Source organism: Melopsittacus undulatus, chromosome 3, assembly GCF_012275295.1.
Source record: "Melopsittacus undulatus isolate bMelUnd1 chromosome 3, bMelUnd1.mat.Z, whole genome shotgun sequence".
Classification (NCBI taxonomy): domain Eukaryota; kingdom Metazoa; phylum Chordata; class Aves; order Psittaciformes; family Psittaculidae; genus Melopsittacus; species Melopsittacus undulatus.
Genome location: NC_047529.1, coordinates 15,717,124 through 15,736,236, shown reverse-complemented (window position 1 = coordinate 15,736,236; position 19,113 = coordinate 15,717,124). Strand labels below are relative to the sequence as shown.

At 51.8% G+C, this 19,113-nt stretch overlaps 1 protein-coding gene across 1 annotated transcript; it reads left to right on the top strand.

Annotated features, from left to right (window-relative positions):
• Positions 1-4,071: 4,071 nt before the first annotated feature.
• On the top strand, positions 4,072-8,382 carry SOX7 (SRY-box transcription factor 7). Its single transcript, XM_005146398.3, has 2 exons — positions 4,072-4,454; positions 6,008-8,382. The coding sequence occupies exons 1-2, from the start codon at positions 4,229-4,231 to the stop codon at positions 6,904-6,906; spliced, it is 1,125 nt and encodes a 374-aa protein (XP_005146455.2). The 5' UTR covers positions 4,072-4,228; the 3' UTR covers positions 6,907-8,382.
• The last annotated feature ends 10,731 nt before the right edge of the window (positions 8,383-19,113 follow it).

Genomic DNA, 19,113 nt, shown 5'->3' with positions numbered 1-19,113 from the left:
GTCCTCGAACAGCGTGAGGATTACGAGCACCCGAAGCAATGCTTCGGTTAATTCCTCCTCGTTCCCAGGTAGTGTGAGGTGAGGTTTGCAGTGGGAAGGGTTATAAATCTGATCCGCATGGAGTTCATGGCTGAGGAACTCCCAGGAAGGATCAGAGCTTCGGGTACTTGGACAATAACCGAGGCTGTCATCTCTGTACCTGTCCCATGTAAGATAAGCAAACTTTTGCTTGTCTTGTATAAGCAAACTTTTAGTGATATGGGACTGGTCAATATGGTAAAAACATAAACTTTGATGGTTGCAAAAGTGGGAAGATTGTTCCAAAGCCAAATTCAAGCTCCATTTCTCAGCAAGTCAGAACTTAAGTTCTGAGTCACTCTGAAGATATGTTTCTTCCCTTATCTTAATCCATTTTTATAAATTTTAAAGTGTAAGAGGCAAAATTCTCTAGTCCCTTTTAACCTAACGGAAATAATATATGTATTTTGAAATTTAAAGCTGCAGCAGAACTATTCAGCCCTGTGGTTGTGTGCATGTTGGAAATATTAAGACTAGGGGGGTTTGTCCACATTTTTGGCTGTATCAAGTGAAAACTGGTTTCTCCTAGCAAATAAATGGTCCCTGTAGCAGTCCCTGCTGGAGCCGGGCAGTGGGCAGGGTTGGTTCTTCTGTCTCAGTGGTAAAGCAGCTGGGAGACGAGAGACGGCTCTTTGCTGGGAACCCCCAGCTGCCCCTGCAGATCCTACCCTTGGGAGATGAGAGCTTCATCAATAATTAAGGAACATGTGAATATTGAGCTAATTTAGGATTTGCACTTTCTCACACTTTTTAATGTCTCCGAAGCAGGGGGAGTGTGAGGAGGTTACTTGGTGAAAATAGACCCACTGTTTGCAAGCTGAGTAACGTGCCAGATGTCAGATCCACACCAAAAAGGGGTATTTTTGAAGAGTGGGGATGGTCTTGCCTGTACAGTGCAAAAGCTGGGTTCAGGCACAGATTTTCTGCTGGACCCATGGGAGTTTGCTGCCACTGTTCCCCATCCGTGAAAATGGGGAGAACAAAGCTTTCTTCCACCCTTTGTCTGCTCAATCTATTTTAGCTCGTAGCTTTTAGCCGTAATTTCCCTGCTCTCAAAGCCCTGTGAGAGCTCCGTTTCTTCCTGTGCCCCAGATACAGGTAAAGTGCTGAACCAGAATTGGGAAGGTAAGCAGAAAAAGTAAAGATTTAAGTTTTTCCAGACTGCTGCTAATTACCCCGATACGGTCGCAATTAAAAGGTGGCGTTTTCACATGAGCCCTGGCTGTCTTTATGTAATGCAGAGCTTCCGACAGGACAGGTTTAACCAGCATTTTAGGTAGGGTGCAGGATGAAACCCATCTTACTAATGCAATCAGAATGCCAGGTGCTACGGGGGGGTGGGGGGGAAATATAAAGTGTTTTATTATTATTATTATTATTATTATTATTATTATTATTATTATTATTATTATTATTTGCATTCCAAATGGGGGGGGGGGGGGTGGTTGTCCTAGGAAGGTGCTGTTGTTTAGCATGGGAGAAAATCCAAACAAGAAATATCCTCAAGTATTATTTTGTCCTGCAATTGCACAGGAGTCCTAGCACACATCTCTGAGGGAACCCAAAAGCCACATGAGTTTACCCCTGCAATACCTGGGGCAGATCAAGCGATGTGACCCCCAAGATGCAGAAGGGAATAGCAAGGAAAACCTGGTGAGTTCCCCAAGAGCCTCCAGGCGTCTGCTGCAGAGGCAGGAGGTGGATGCGAGTCCCATCCCTGCTTGGTGGTTGATCCTCCTCCAGAGCTTTCCTCCCATCCCAAGCCATGTAATAGGGCTCAAGAGGGATTCATCTGTTCATTTTCCCTTGAGGCAACACTCTACTACTACTACTAAAGCCTTCTGGCCTCTGGGGCTTCCACTATAGAGGTGATTTGATGTTGATGATGATGATACCCAGGCCCTGTGCATCCTGAGGATTAAAAATTAATGCTGAGCAATCTAACACCAATTCAAAATGAACCCTTGCAGCTTCAGGCAGTCCCTCGGTAATGCACTTCAACCCCTACTGAAGGGAAGTCAGAAAAATAAAAGGATATTACAGGTTCTCTTCCCAACCTCTCGCTGCCAACCTCCGCAGCGACTCCCATCTGCAAAAGGCACCCGGGAGACCTGCTCGGAGCAGGATGGAGGGTTTGGCATCCTCCCTCCCTTCCCCCCTGGCACTTCAAGGCGTGAGACAGGACTCTGGCAGAGAAGTGGAGCCTGCTCTGTAAAGCCTGGGACAACACGGGCGGTCCCCAGGAGCGTGCATGGCTCCAAAGCACAGATGAAAGGCAGTTGCTATGTGCCGGCCTGCATGTGTGTGTGTGTGTGTGTGTGTAAAGGGTTTATAAATCTGTCCCGAGACCAGGAAATCTCCTGCGCCTTTTAGATTTAAGAGAAGTTGCCTTCCTGTTGTATTCCCAGATAACACAGCTCTGATCAAGCCCACTTGTAAATAACTTAATAGATTTAATCAGTTCCTCTGGAAAATGTTGTTGCTTCCGCAGGGTTTTAATTTGGTCCCGGGGAAGAACTCAGAAAGGGCAGTTGCTGCTTCTGCTGCAAGTTAAGTTAGCACCTTTCAGCTCTCCCGACCCCCAAATCGCTGTAATCCATGAGGAACAGAACCACAGCAATCCCGCTCCTGTGCAAAGGAAGGGGAGAAACCAGGAAACCCAGGCAGATCCTGAACCCACACAGCTTACATTTACATACCGTTCTCTCCATCACTTGTAATCTGACAAGAGTCAATAGGAACACCCAGGGATGTGGTAAATCGCTGCTTACCTGCACAAACACCCCGGCTGGGGATCCGTGATGGGTTTTCCCCCCCTGTTGGGGGGTTAGATGGGGCAGCAGCAGCCAACCCTAGGAAATGCCTTCCCATCTTGCACCCCTGCCTGCAGGCTTTCTGGCAGCACAGAGAGGAAATCCACAATCAGTCAAAGCGGAGCCGCTGCAGCCCTGCAGCCCATGTCAGGGGGTCAGAATCATAAAGGAATCAAGGGACTAAATATATTCCTCTGGGCAGGTTGCAGGGATGAGCTGGGCAAGGGCACCCAGCTGGGGAGTTCTGGTCTCCTTAGTGATAGTGGAGATCATCCTGGTGGGGGAACATTTCCTGGGGGTGACTTTGCTGCCCTCATGAGCACTGAACTGGGGTAAGTGGGAAATAAGGTTGTGGGGTGATGGTGCCTCCAACCCAGCCAGGCTGGGGGACACTGCAGGATGGAGCAGTGCTCCATAAAACACAACAGCAAGAAAAAGGTGACAAAGTGTTGGATCAGCCTTACGTGTCCCAGGGATGGGCGGTGGGGACCAACTGGGGATGTCACAGCCTCTCTGAGCTGCCCCATCCCCATCTCTGCCCATGTGGTCCCCACAAAGCTCATGCAGGAGCCCAGCCAGGCTGGACAGGCACCCACCAGCAGCTTCACTGTTCCACTCTGTCCCATCCATGCAAGGGTATTTGAGGGAACTGGATGAAAGCCCACATGGGGTGCAGAGCACAACCTGGACTGGTGGTTAAAGCAGGAGCTGTGTGGGGCCAGAAAGGGATACACTTGACTGATTTGTGTAGGGGGTAGTTGGGTAGGGCAGGGGTACCCCTGCCTTGATTTCCCCTTGCAAACAGGCTGCAGCTTACCAAAGCCTGAGGAGGGGACACCCTATGGGAATCTTCCTTTTGGGTCTGTTCTCCTCTTCTTTTCAGAGCACCCTGAAAAGCTTCCAGCACCCTCATCTCCTCTCTGTATATTTCCCCCAGCCTTGAAGTTCTGGGGGCTCTGAGGTGCAGTGAGGGGGGGGGAAAGTGTGCAGCCGGGGCTGTTTGGGGATGGTGGGGCTGTTTCCAGCTCCGTCCTCCCTCCCCTTCAGTGGGCAAAATAAGCACTAATAATAATAAAAGGGGGGTGAGGGGAGAAGAAAGGGGGTGTTGGGGGGAGCTGCCCCCCCGGCCGTGCCGGGCAGAGGGAGGGGAGAAGTTTTCTCCCCGCACCACCCCGGCCGGGGCTCAGGAGTTTGCAAACAAGGAGGAGCAGCGAGCACCTTCGGTGTCATTGGAGGAGGCTTTTTCCAAGGAGCTCATAAATACGGGGGAGGCCGGGCAGGAGGCTGGGACTGCGCGGGGACCCCGCGGGCAGAGCCTGTCGGGGGGGGGCCGGGCCATGGCTGCGCTGCTCGGAACCTTCCCCTGGCCGGAGCGGCTGGAGGGGGACGCGGCCGAGGGGGTCCCGCCGGGGCCGCCCCCACGGTGTCCGCCGGGAGAGAAGGGCTCCGAGAGCCGCATCCGCCGGCCCATGAACGCTTTCATGGTGTGGGCAAAGGACGAGAGGAAGCGTTTGGCCGTGCAGAACCCGGACCTGCACAACGCGGAGCTCAGCAAGATGCTCGGTGAGGAGAGGGGGCATGCGGGGTTAGGGGGTGCGACTCCGGGGTGAACGTCCGAGCACCCACCGGGGCATCCCTGCGGGTGCAGATCCTATCTGGATCCATTATCCCGGTGTGGGCACCCGTGCGCCCATCGGCCATCCTTTGGGGTATGAACCGTGCCCAACCGGGAACCGTCCCCGCGCTCCGCGATGTGCAAGCCGTGCCTGGGTCTGGCATGCTGGGGTGCCTGCATCCTCCCGGCCACCCCATGGGATACAGGCAGGTCCGGCATGCAGTGAGCATGTCCAGGCTGTGGGGTGCAAAGCCGGGTCCAGCATCCTGGGGCAACATCGCCCTGAAGGGGTTCTGCACCCCAGGGAGCAGGCACCTGTGCACCCATCCCGCAGGACACAAAGCCCAGCAGTGACCCACACTCTGGAGTATGCAGCCACTTGGATGCAAACCCTGCTGGGGTGCAAACTGCTTGTGCTGCCAATGTCAGGGATCCCTGCATGCTGGGCAAGGAGGGACACCCTAGATTTCCTGGCCTGCCCCTGCTGTCCCACTTTGTCCCCATACTCACTAGCCCACCCCAATATTGAATGGCACTTTCTTTGTGTGTTTCTGCTGTTTCTGTTGGGGATAACAACCCATTTTAAACACACATTTGTTTCCCACTCCTCATCCGCTATTTTCCCCCTTTCCCAATCCCATTTTTTTAATGTGAAACCAAGAGGGCAAACAGAAAACACCAGCCCAGACAGCCTGAGAAAGAGCTGCCTGAATTGCAACACAGCCTTGCTGTCCAGCCTCTTGCCCAAAGTTTGTGTTTCCTTGAACAGTTTTGTGGTGTTTTCTTTGCTGGTTTGGGTTTTCTCCTTGCTGCATTACCATGCAGCATCTCAGCTTGCTAGTATTATTTCTGCTGTCTCTTTGGCTGTGGGAAGGCATCAAATGCTTTGATCTGTATCCTCATTTCTCCCCCTACCCAGAGGAACAGCCTGGGGTAGCCTCACCATAGGATACATCCCCCCCTGCCCCAGCACTGCTTCTCTATCCTGTGTCTTGGGGACCTTTTGTGTATCTCGAACCAGGAGCAGCAAGGTCGTGGCACCCTGGTCTATCCTACACCCCACGAGTCCTGGCAGGGTGCGGGCTGGGACACATCCAGGAACACCACGTCCTGACCCCTGCTCAGCCAGGCATGGCCTTGGCATTCCCTTCTGGGCAGCCATGATCTCCGTCCCACAGAGGCACTGGAAGATCAGGGCATGGAGCTGGGGGAGTTTATTTGTCCTGTTTTATCTGCAGCGAGGCTCAGCTAACCCTGAACCCACCCTGTGCAGGGACTTAGGATCGGGAGATTTGGAGGACATATGGTGGCTTTGATCCCCCCCTTCTTCATCCTCCTGCTGCCCTCCCATCCTCCCGAAGGGTTTGCAGGCTGCATCCTCCCTGTGTGCCAGCTCAGACCCCTACCTTGCCCTTGTGTTGTGTGCCTGCAGGCTTTGGGAGGCAGCCACCTTTCCTTCCCCTGCCGCGGGTGCTAAGAGGAGTTTTGTTCTCTGTTTCAGGCAAGTCCTGGAAGGCTCTGAGCCTCTCGCAGAAGCGTCCCTACGTGGAAGAGGCTGAGCGGCTGCGGGTGAAGCACATGCAAGATTACCCCAACTACAAATACCGGCCCCGGCGGAAGAAGCAGGTCAAGCGCATCTGCAAGAGGGTGGACCCCGGGTTTTTGCTGGGCAGCCTGACACGGGACCAAAACGTGGTGCCAGAGAAGCGGACCTGCGGCCGGGCCGGGGGGGATAAAGAGGGGCCGGGTGAGTACCCCCCTCGCCCAGGGCTGCCGTCCATCCGGGGGTACCGGGAGGCCCCAGGCAGCAGCAGCAGCACCAGTGTGGACACCTACCCCTACGGGCTGCCCACCCCCCCGGAGATGTCTCCGCTGGATGCCATAGACCATGAGCAGAGTTTCTTCTCCTCGCCCTGCCCCGATGAGCATCACCGCTCCCACCTCGCTGGAGCCACCTACTCCCCGGAGTATGCAGGCAGCTCCCTCCCATGCAACCACCACCCTCTCAGCCCCATACCGCAGCCGGCGGCCTGCATGATCCCCCCTGCCTCCAGCTGCCCTTCCCTTCCTCCTCCTCCTCCTCCCAGCTACTACACACCTGCTTTCCCCTCTCTGCATCCCCCTACCCTCCATGCCCACCTGGGCCAGCTCTCCCCACCGCCCGACCACCATGGCTTTGACACCTTGGACCAGCTAAGCCAAGCTGAGCTCCTGGGGGAGATGGACCGCAATGAGTTTGACCAGTATCTCAACAACCCTGGCCATGGTGACCACCACAGTGGGGTCTTGGCCAATGGACACATCCCAACATCTGGCAGCTCCCATGCCTCTGAGACCAGCCTCATCTCCGTCCTCGCTGATGCCACGGCCACCTACTACAATAACTACAGCGTCTCTTAGAGCCTCAGCCAGGGCCGCCTGGACCGGCCAAGGAAGGACCCGACACAGTATTACGAGGTGTTGTGCCCAGGGACATCGCTCACTGCCCCTCAGGGTGACCAAGCCCGAAACACAAGGGCTGTGGAGTCTCCTCGGTGGTGTAGGTAAAGGATTTCAGTCGTCGTTTCACCACTGGTGCAAAGCCTCAGGTGCCCTGCTCCAGATGATGCTGGGGGGATTTCCCAATGCCAAAGCCCATTGGCCAAGTCCCTCTTCCAAAGCAGAGATGCTCCTGGGAGTGTGGGAAGCCTGCCCCCCAGTACAGAACACCCCCAGCTCTGCTTTGGAGTCGGGAGGGTGGCAGCATCCCACAGATGGCAGGTTTGAAGTCCTGGCAAGGGCATAAACACCTGGGAGGGGAAAAGGCATGGGAGAAAAAGGGGAGGTTCTGGTGAAAGGGTGCACAGCCTGCAAGCCACTCTTGCTTGGCTTGTGGTGTCAGCATTGCCACAGCTGCCCTGACCTACCCGACCATGCTGTTGGGGCTTAAACCACCCCTTGTCCTCAGACTGTGAGTTGGCAGCTTCATCCCTTAGGAAACCCCAGAGGAGATGGTACACCAGGGATGCTGCAGTGGCACAGGGGCTGCGAGGGGGCAACCAGCCCCAAGGGTGCTCAGTCTGAGCATTCCAGAGGTGGGTAAGATCCTTGGAAAGGCAGGATCTGGCTGGCGTCTTTCCTGTCCATGGCTTCCCCTTGGCCTCCCAGCAAAAGCACTGCCAAAGGGGATGCAGCATGAGCTGCCATCCCCACCGGGCCGGGAATGGGTCCTGGGGTGAGCATTTTGGCAAAGAGGTGATGATGTAGCAGACATAGTTTTTATCAAACATCCTTCGAAAGCGAATGCTTCACATTTGGAGCCGCAGTGCCCAATGCCTCTTCTAACTCTGGCGTATTATTGCTTGTAATAAAGCTGTACATTGATTTATTCCTTCCATTATTCCTCCCCTCGGATTTTGTATGCTCGAGTTCTCTTCCTTTTCATAAAGATGAAGCTTTATTTTAAATCAGTTATATGACATGATTAATCTTAGTGTTTACTGTATGGCACTTGGTAATGATTAGTTAGTAGCGTGGCTATGATTTTCTGGTTTCGGTCCCAAACATGTATTAATAATAATTGCAAATAATACTTTAAAGCCCCCCCAACTTCACAGGTTTTCAAGCTAAAACATTCCATCTTTTTTTTTCTGTGTGACTCTATGCATTTTGAATGAGTGTAGATACGAGTTTGCATAAAATATTTAATTTAAATAGATACGTTTTTATACGATGATTGTTTTCTGATTGGAATTGCTGGAGCTATTGACAAAGTTTTCAAAACAGAAACGTTTCCTGTGCAAGTGCTATTTTTTTAAATTGTTTTTTGTTGGTATTTGCAGCCAAACTTTTCTACTTCCATTTTTTTTTAATAAAAAAGATCTGTGGTTATCTTTACAAACCGTGGACTGCTTTCTAACAAACTGACTCAAGGCATGCGTTTGCTTTTCATGGGGTGTCGCAGGGGCAACAAGTCACTTTGATGGCCTTGATCCTGCTTTTGCCATCTCACGAATATGGCCTTTTAACACCTATGTAGATATTACCATGAAGTTAAGGCAGAGCTTTGCCTTTGGTGTGTTGGCAAGCACAAGTGATGGATGTTGCCTATTTGTGGAGCAAGTGCCAGTGCCTGGAGCAAGGGTTTTATTCACATTTAAGGCCGTCTTTCACAGTTCATGCTGATGCACCACTTAAGATGCTCTGCAGTGTGAGGGCCCTCTAAATGGGTCCATGCTGCAAATACAGATCAAGGCAGTGAGGCCTGAGATGTGGGAATGTGGGTCAAATGTGGGGAGCTGCATTAGGGGCACTCTTGGAGGTGGATGTTGAGTGGTGCCCTTCAGGCATAGCTAGCAAAGAGAAAAGCCTAGGCCATCTTGCAGTCCAGCCTACTCTTAGACATTAAATTAGGCTGTGTCCCTGTGTCCTTGAGGTTAAGCCATGCACACTTCCCAAAGAAGTGTCTTCCGAGGCCGAGTCCTCCTGCTTGGCCCCAGAAAGTGGAAAAGTGGATAATAGTTTCCAGTGCACTTTGTGATGACCACCTATGTGTGTTGGCTGGAAGAAGTCTTCAAAGGTCACTCAACCCAGCCCAGTGGAACCCAACCCAGCTGGGCTGGCTTGCCTCCCATAAATGACTTATCTCTGACTCAGGGAGATGTGGTCCCAGGAGGTAGAAAGCTGCATGAGTATTTGGGGATGCACCATGTCCTGTGTTTGTGGTCCTCCTCTATACCCCACTAGTGCCGCCCCCTGAGACAGCCTTTCCATCACACACACTACCAATTCCTTTGAGGGGGAAAAACATGGACAACTTTGGATGTTCTGCTGGCACCATGAACTGTGGTGACCCTTGCACCAGCACAGCACAAGGGCACAATGCTTGGTGTGCTGCAGAGATGGCTGTTGCACCAGCCTGGCTGGGGCAGTGTCCCTCTTCCAAAGGGATTTGTGAATCAGGGCTGGAGGGAGGGAGGTGGCATGAGCCGGTTTGGCCTCTCTGTCCAGGAGCGCTGACTCATGTGGGACTATGCCAGGAGCAGGAGCAGGGCTGGAGAAAACCTGCTCCTCCTGCCTCCTCCCCCCCCCCCCCCCCCCATCCCTGTGGATTCACACAGCCCCTTGGTAGCACATTAAAACCTGCTCATGGCAGGGGTGGCCTGGTTGTGTGTGTCCAAACCTGGATCTACCTTTGAACCAGGAGCCTGCTTCCTTCCACACAGGTCCTCATTTAGAGGGGCACTTAGCCCAGGGCACCTGGTAAATGTCCCTTTGTACCAGGTCGGCTGCAGCAGAGGCTGAGAGCAGTGTAATGAGGTTTTAAACTGCACTGGGGAGGAGGCAGAGCACAGCCCTCCCAACCCCACAACAAGGTCAGCTCTAGGCACTGCCACCAGCATGCCAGATTCAGTCTGTTGCCATCCTCCTGATGAGACCCCCTCTCTGACTGCTCCTGCCTGTCCTGCTCCTTATTCCTAAGCAGTGATAGGATCTACTGCAACACCCCATGAGCCTTTTCCCTCCTTCCCTTGTGACAGGCAGAGTCAATCTGGGGCTGGGGGAGGCAAAGCCCACACCAGGAGCTCCCACCAGCATGTGTGACCATGGACAGAGTCTGGTTTCCCTGGACAAAAGCGGTTTCTCCATGCATCCCACCCCAAGGAGCCCACCAGGATGGGATGCACGGAGGCTCCCGCAAGCAGAGCCTGTCCCCACTTGCTTGAGCTGGAGCCACGTGAGGAGAGGTGGGAGCATGTCCCTGTGCTCTCTGCACGCCAGGAACAGCTACAGGCCCCAACCGGGAGCTGTGGTGCCCGGGGGCCTTGGGAGCTGCAGCCAAGGCAAGGTGCGGCTCCCTGGGAGCCAGGGCTCGCAGGCCGGATCCAGGCACGCACCCAGCGCTGGGAGCAGCCAGCTTCCACCTTCTGGGACACTGGCAGCCAAGATGGAATTCAGGACTGAAGCCATCTGCCCCTTCTCCGGTGGGATGGAAAATGCAACACTATGGGTTTCCCCCTGCTTCCCAGCATGGTTTGGGGATGCAGGGCATTGCTGCAGGGACCAGATCAGAGGTGGCAAGGAGCCTATATTTTCCCCTGGGAAGCCAGCATACCTGCAGAGGACTGATGGCTGTGGTGGTTTATGGACTTCTGGGGGTCTCTACACCAAACAGGACTTGTTTTGCACCAGCCCTGGGCATGTTTCTCCTCCCTCGCTGTCCCAGACCCTGAGCCCAAGGCTGTCTTTGCGCATGCCAAAAGAGCCTTGTGGTTTGTGGTCTGCTTCCTCCAGGCTGGGATGGGCTGGGAACCAGCAGGAAAATCAAATCAGGGCTGCAGGAAGGGATAAAATGGCCTCACACCACATTTGGGCTCCTGCTCAGGGGGGTCAGGCTGGGCTAGAGCTAGGGTATCTCCTTGCCAGGAGGTGGCCAGGGTATGAGTCCTCAGCCCCTGGCATCCGGTGGCCCTGGCCAGCCCTTGGCCCTGTGGCTGTGCAGGGCATGGTGCTGGGCACTGGGAGCAGGGATGAGGTCACCTTCCCGGGTAGCACTGGGATCTGGGCTGTCTGGGAGCTGCAGTGTGTGTCATGCCCTGCTCCTCCCCAGAGGGGTCATTTTGCATCACTTGAGCAGGTGGTGGCTTCTCCTCATCCTCACTCCACCAGCCATGTCTGTTTGTCCCAGTGCCATGGGGCTGGGATAGACCTGAATGACAAACAGACACATGGCTGCTCTGTGCCTCAGTTTCCCTGTTGGTAAACCAGATATAACACTTCCTTCCCTCCCATCCTTTCTCTGTCTAGCACTGGGACATGAACTGTCTCGTACCGAGAGTTTAACAGGACTAACTGCTTGTGCTGCCCTTAGCATAAGGGGTCTCTACCCCATGCCGGGGCTCTCAGTGCTGCTACCAAATCAGCTGGGAAATGATTTTTTCCCCCTCTGTTGCTCCCAAAAGAGAAACAGGGGAGGAAAGCAGAGGCAGAGAAGGGGGTGAGGAGACTTGACCGAGGTCACCCTGCAAAGCAGTGGCAGAGCCTAGGGGAGACCCTCAACACTGCCAGCTCCCAAAGATCCCCCTTTGCCTGTCAACCCCTTTCTGCTCACAAGTAAACACCTTCCCCCTCCATCTTCTTCTGCCCCCATTCCACCCTGACTCTGAACCCTGCTGCACCCCATGGGAAGTCATGCAGGGAGGACAGGATCAGGCCCTCCCTCCCATCCCTCCAGAGGAGGGAATGAGACAAGCTGCTGAGTGGTTTCCTGCCCGGCACTGCCAATGGGAGCTGCTTGGGGTGCCGGGAGCAGGGGAGGATGTATCCGGAGCTGAGTGTTTCCTGGCAGATAAGGCCAACCCCTCCTGCCGGATGTTATGAGTCCAGGTCCTACCTCCACGTTTCAAGCGAAGGGGCCGAGGAAAGGCTTGGATGTTTATGTCAAGGAAAAATAACTTCTCCCTCTGTGTACAATCCTCCGGCTCCCCCAGGGCTACGTGCGGCAGGGTAAATGCTGGGAATAGGAAAACAGGGGCGAGGGGATGGAGGTGGGTGATGGGGAAGAAGGGCTTGGCTCTGGGGAGGGTGGGCTGTGAGCAGCTGGGGTCTCTCCTTCCTTACTGGTCCTGTGTGCCAAGGCAAAAGCAGCGGGGAGCTGGGGTGAAAAGCCTTGGGGTAGGCAGTGCAGGCTGAACACTCTGGGCTCAGGCTCAGAATCAATCCAGCGTCACCTTCATTGCAAATCCAGCATGTCACCTTTGGTGTCCACCTGGAGATCCAGCCCCCAGCCAGGACTTGCTCAGAAGGCAGGCTTCAAGGCTTCAAGGCTTCAAGGCAGGAGCTAAGGCCATCCACACCAGTCCCTGTGGCTGAAGATTCAAGGTTAGCTCCTGCCCACCTCTCATCCATGGAGGCAGAGATGCTGAGAGAGGGAAGATGGTGAAAGGGTTGGGTCCAATGGCCCAGCAATGAGCAGCAAGCTGGGGAGGAGGGAGAGCTTGTGCAGCAGGTATAGAGGGAATGAGACAGATAGGAATCTTCTCCATCTTTTTGCAATAAATAAGTAAAATCCATTGACCAGACCCTCCTCTTCTGAATGCATCTTGTGTGCTCCTGCAACCATTCTGCACCATTCACAAAGCTCAAGCCAAAACCTGTGCACTGCCTGAAGGCTGGTATATATTCAAGGTCACCTCTGGACAGTGGAAGGGACACGGAGAGACTTGTACTAGGCTCACACTGGTCAAGAAACCAGTACAAGGAAGATCCCCAGCCCTCAACCACTACCATCCACACTGAAATCACCAGACCCCAACACAGCAGTGCCCAGGCCAACAAATCCTGCCCCAGCCCTGCGACAGGGTAGCGAGGGCAAATCCAGGGAAAGTTTGGATGTGGCCACATCAGCTCAAGGGCCTGAGGGCCAAGCAGCTGAGTGTGGGTACTATCAGAAAGTCTACAGACATTTTTTAGCTTTCATTGAACCACATTTTGACTGAAAGTTTTGTCTTTGGCATCAATAGAGAAGGCTGATAATAGTGAAAACTTGTTAATCTGCCTCCAAACCCATTTACCCCCATTTCAATGCAAAAGGGACTGCTGGGGTCCCATTTCACACACAGTGGGTCTGAGAGAGGACTGGAGAGCATCCTGAGAAGAAAGAAGAGATTCCTTTCCTTCCTCCTCCTCTTTAGAGCTTGAAGACCCCATGAGGGTTCTTGACAGAAGCTGAAGGGCATCTGAGGAGCATTGCTGCATGCAGGGAATGCTTGGAGTTAAGAAAGCTCATGCTGGAGACCTGACCCATGCCCTCCTTCCAGCGCTCCCACCTCTATTCCCTCCAAATGCCCTCTTCCCTGGGGGCCAGCCGGGACGCACCCAGCCTCGGCAAGCCCAAGATGTTGTTCTTTCTCTTTGATTTCCAGGAGCTCCCACTTGGCCCCCAGAGCTTTGTGGCAAACAAAACATCAGAAGCCTGGGCTGGTGGTGCAGGAAGGAAACTCGCTCGCATGGGGGCTGAGTCATGATCCCGCTGCTCCCTCCCAGCATCCCAGGGAGCGGGAGGCATCAGGTACCAAGGGATAGTTGATCTCACTGCCCCCCTGGCCAGCTAAAGTACCAAACATCCTTCTTTCCCTCCACTTCCCCTCCCCCCACCCCACATTTTCGTATTTTGAGAAACAAATCACTGCTTTCATTTTTGGTGGTGGTGTTGGTTTGTTTGGGGCATTTCCTGCAGCTTGAGTGGAAAAGGCTGGATTGCCTGGCAAGCAAAGGGTATCCCTGCTGCTCTTTTGGGCTTCAGCCAAAAGGCAGGGAGGATGCAGAAAACCTCAGTTTAAAACAGGCTCCTCAGCACCCCTGACCTGGAACAAGCTATTTGATTTTCTCCTATCATGGCCAGACCTCTTGTCTTGAGCATCACACAGCACCACATAGATTGTCACCACTCATCTCTCCAGTGTAGAAAAGGCTACTGAGGTCTAATGAGTCTCTGAACCCAAGAGTGCTGTGAGCTCTGATTTGCAGGGTATTCCCAGCTCTACCCACCTATTTTGACACACATGCACACATATATACATATATATACATATATATATATATACACATACATATGAATTAAGAAAGATGGGACAAATGTTTTAGAGCCTCTAGCAATAGGACAAAGGTGATGGTTTTAAGCTAAAAAGAGGATAGATCCAGACTAGGTATAAGGAAGGAATTTTGCAGTGAAACTGGTAAGACACTGGCACAGGTTGCCCAGGAACCTGGTAGATGCCCCATCCCTGGAAGTGTTCAAGGTGAGGTTGTATGGGGCTCTGAGCAACCTGGTCTAGTGGAAGATGTCTCTGCTCATGGCAGGGGGACTTGGAACTAGATGACCTTATGTCATAAGTTAAATCCCACCCCTTTACCCATCTCTTTTCCAGTCTGGAGACCTCCAGACTTCCTCTCTGGGCATCAGTCTAGCTCAAGAGTGCTGAGACTTGAGTTTCTCATTATTTACTGTAGGAATATTTGTCAAGCACTGGAGGCAGATGCTGCAGAGGGAGACTTGGTCTGGCAAGGAAGGGTAGGGTGGGGAAGGAACAGAGCAGGATTGGAAAGATTAACATTTGATGAGGAACCAGAAGATGGAGAAGAGAAGGACCAGACTAGGGGAAGGAATCTTCTACGTGGAGACTGGACTGGGAAAGGATGAAGAATGTTATCTGGATCTGCTGGACCAGGTGAGTTTGACTGACCTTACAGTAAGGCCAAAGGCTGTTAATAGGAAAGAGATGAGAGAGGCACCAATGGCTCAAGGTGTAGAAGAAATGATTGGGCTGCCCATGAGTAGATAAGACAGAGTACGGAGGTCAGGCTGCCATGGCTTGGAGAAGGCCATGTCCCCTGGTCTACTTTTTCAGAGCTGTCAGCACAGACTGGTGAAAGCCCAGCAGAGTACACATCCCACATCACCTGGGAGAGGTGACAGGCTCCTACTGTGCCCCAGTGGCATGGTGGTTTTGGATGCCCTGATAGCTTATGTGCATGCATCTGTGCAGGAAAATAAACTGGCCAGATCTGAGCCCAGCTGGTCCATCCTTCCTACTAAACTCTCTCAGGCTCCAAAAAGAGGAAAACGGCGTCCAAACAGCCCCTGGCCTTCACTCACCTTGGACCTTACCTGGGCATTGCATCAGTGCTGCTTGAACTGGGCCAAAATCACCCCAGTGAATGTGCTACGAATAACTGGAGGGTCATTGAAGAAACGTGTGTGCCTCTGATCCTGGTCCTATTCTTTTATGAGGATAAACACAGGCCTTAATTACTTACTACCCCTGGGTAATGCTAGTGTGGGACTTGGGTGGATTTGTCTGTTGGGATCTTACAACCTTAGAAAACATTCCTGCTTCCCTCCCCCACACCCAGGAGGATGGAAGAAGTGTTGCAGTTGCAGAGTCAAGTGCTCCAGGATTAGGAAATGCTGGGCTGGTGCATGTTTGTGCAACCACCTTGCTCCTTCCAGGTGCCAGGCATGGCAGGACACCTGGAGCTGCAGGAGATCCCATGATGTGATCATGCAGTGAAGGGCACTTGTCGCATGATGAGATTGCAGGATCACACATGAACTTTTTTTCCCCTTTGACCACTGCCTCTTTCATCTCACAGGCAGATTTGGATGTATCCACTTAGCATTTAACATTTAACTGAGCCTGCTAAGTCCCTCATGAGTGATTGCACAGATCTGGGCAAGTCTGAACAGTGACTTATGGTGGGATTTCTTTCCCAGACATGCTCAGCTGTCTCCACTGAGATCCTGGGGTAGCAGGGCTCCCAACTTGAACACCACAGCAGAGGCATCATTTAAAATGGCTTGGGATTCTGTGATTCTGTGATTCTGTGAACCTAGACCACAGCCCCTCAGTGATGAGAAGTTGCTGGATTCATTTTTATTTCACATGATACCCAGATCTGCACCTTATTTTATGTTTGCTTTATATGCCCCGCTGTAAAAGCAGAGGATTTGGGTAGGGTTGTCTTCCTGATTGTTCTGCAAATATCCTGGTGCTGCACAAACAGTTTTTCCCTTGGACCCTTATGAAGCAAGGAGTTGGAGAAATGGAGGAGTTGCTCATCAGCTTGGGGTGCTGGATGCCCACTTGTCGATTTCCACTCAGCAACTCAGATCTCAAGACCCTGGTGTATGGTAGCCTGGAGAAAAAGAGTCTCAAGTGAGACCTCATTGCCCTCTACAACTATCTGAAAGTAGGTTGTAATGAGGTGGGAATTGGTCTCTTCTCCCAAGTAACAAGTGATAGGACAAGAGAAAATGGTCTCAAGTTGCACCAGGGGAGGTTTAGATTGGATGTTAGGAAAAACTTCTTTATCGAAAGGGCTGTCAAGCACTGGAACAGGCTGCCCAGGGAAGTGGTGCAGTCACCATCCCTGGAGGTATTTAAAAGACATGTAGATGTGGCACTTGGGCACATGTTAGGGGTGGGGTTGGCAGCTTTAGGTTAACAATTAGACTTGATGGTATTAAAGGTCTTTTCCAACCTGAAGGATTCCATGATTCTATAGTTCTATGACAGAGTCCCACCCACCCACTGCTCAGATTGTGCAGAAGTTGCATTGTCTGCCGAAAAAAGAAGCAGGAATGAATAGGTCTTGCTGAAAAAACAGTGGAAAACACAAATCCATTTATCGCTCCCAGCCACACTGTGTCAGTGCACTGACAGCTTGGTTTTGTAAGACTGATGGATGATGATACAGAAATGCCAAGAAATATTGCTACTGGTTCCATGCTTCCAGATTTCCAAGAACACAGTACATGATCCTTCGGCATCTTCACACATAACTTTCTATTTTGACCCCATCTCAGATCAAGAGCTCATGCGATGGTTTGTGTTAAGCATGTGTGTTCCTGGAACATGTTCCAAGCAGTGTTCAGTCCATTTGTGTGGAGGAAAAAGACCAGAGGAGGTAAAGAGCTTTGCCTTGAGGGTTACTCTACAGTGATGGGTTGTTCTACAATAGGGAGCCAATCTACAGTCATGTGCACAGAAGGACCTGGTAGGGCTGTGGAGCAGCAGGACGTTTCATTACTGTTTGGCCATCATGAGACATGCTGAAATCTCCATGTCCCTGTGGTAGCTGACCACTTCTGACCTTCCAATGGCCAGTGCAACACTAGAGCACTGACTAGAGTATGCCCAGAGCTTCCTGATGGAGGCTTAATAAATCCTTTGTGAACCCTTAGCACTCAAAACTCCAAATACAGTTGTCCCCCCAGGGGCCTGTCTTGGTGAAAAATGATGTAAGTGAGGCTCGGAGCTGAAAATGTCTGTTCCCTACAAGCCTCTGAGGCAGATGCTGCCTGGTCCCCCTTCTGTATCTGTTGTTTATAACATCGATGTACCTGAGCATAGAGCAGGACTGTATTTCTAAACTGGGATCTCCAGGGTTGCCTTGAAATAGGTGGCTTCAAGGCTTGTGTTTTCTTCTGGAATCTTCTTCTGGAATCAAAGGTGTTCTGGATCTTAGCCTGGAAAATCTCATGCATGGATTATATCTTGCCACTGATCCCTCTGTCATGAATCTTCTGATCTCTAAAGGATCAAACAGAAATGCAGGAAGGTTGAGGCTTCTCTTTTTAGGGTTCCTTCTTGCTGACAAACTGACACAGGTCAAAGCAGAGGGTTATCTTTTCTGGCAACCTTGAAACACATGTATGAAGAGAGCCTGAGATCTGGGTTTGCTCAGATTGGAGAAGACAAGGCTCAAGGAGCATCTTACTGCTGCTTTCTGCTTACCTAATGGGGGCTATAGAGAAGACAGAGAGTCACTTATGAGAGGTGTGCAGGAAAAGATAAAACACGATGAACAAAAGTTACAGCAAGCGAAATTCTGGAAGTAGTTAAACCTGAGGACAGGGTCACACAGTGGTCCCGAGATCTCTATCTCTGGAGACAGTGAAAGCTCAACTCAGTAAGATTTTGAGCCATCTGCTCTAATTGGCCCTGCTTTGAGCAAGGGAGAGCTTAGACTAGAAACCCCCAGAGGTCCCTTACAACCTGAATTATCCTGTGATTCTCCTTTGTAAACCTTGCAACTCTTTTCTATCCCAGCATATGGGAGCCACTTTTCTGGATGCCTAGAGAAGGGTGTCCTTCACAAAAAAGATCCTTTCCAAAAGGAGTCTTGTGTGGTAGCATACAGTGGTGAATGCACTGGCAACAAAATAGTGCCTTTCTCTGGTTAGTGGGTAGCTGTGTACCAAGGTCCCATGGAGGATCTATGGAGCTCTCTGCTCACCACCTAAGTCTTCCAGGATCTCCCATGCCAGATCTCCAGTACAGGCTCCTACGTGCTCAAGGGAAAGAAGAGAAAAGAATCCACAACCCAGACCACCACCCTGCCTCCTTCCATTCCCCAACCTCCTGAAAAGCCCTGAAAGTGACTCAGAAGGAGTTTCTTCTATGTACAGGACTCACACTTAGAGGACCTGCTGTAATTAAATGACCCATTACAGTTTCCTGCCTGTTCTTCCCTGCTGCTTTCTCAAGTTCAAAAGGTGATTTAGGATGACATGCTCTGCTCTACATGAACTTGCCAGCTATTGCCAGCAGCATGACGAGACACCCCTTCATTGTACATTAATTCCACTAGGCGTACGGCCCAACAATCAAAGTACCTCATTAAAGTTTAATTAAATTTCCCAAGTGATTTGCTCCCGGGTTGAGAACCTGTAATGCAAGCTGAAGCAGGTCTACATGTGTATGTGTGTGTGTGTGTATGTGTGTGTATGTGTATGTGTGTGTGTATGTGTGTGTGTGTGTGTATGTATGTGTGTGTACATCTGGGGTTCTGGGGTTTCTATTTTTTGTATTTGCACATGTAATATTTTTTTTCCTAAGCGTTATCAACACTTTGTGCCTGGGGTATGAAATGAAACCAGAGGTGGCAATCCAGTCAGACTGTACGAAAGAAAGCCAAATCTTGCAGACTTTCTGCACCCACCGCTCCTGATGAGAGTGCTGTTCTCCTGGAAGAACAGCAGGATTTTGAGCTACAGGCCTCTTGCAGGACACACGCAGGACGTGCAGTGACCAGGACTGATCAAAGTTCGGCAAGAAAACCCAC

Bases quoted from the DNA above. Each gene is read 5' to 3' on its own strand.
- SOX7 (XM_005146398.3), top strand. From the start codon at position 4,229: ATGGCTGCGCTGCTCGGAACCTTCCCCTGGCCGGAGCGGCTGGAGGGG. The intron at 4,455-6,007 runs GTGAGGAGAGGG...TCTCTGTTTCAG, and splicing joins GGAGCTCAGCAAGATGCTCG to GCAAGTCCTGGAAGGCTCTG.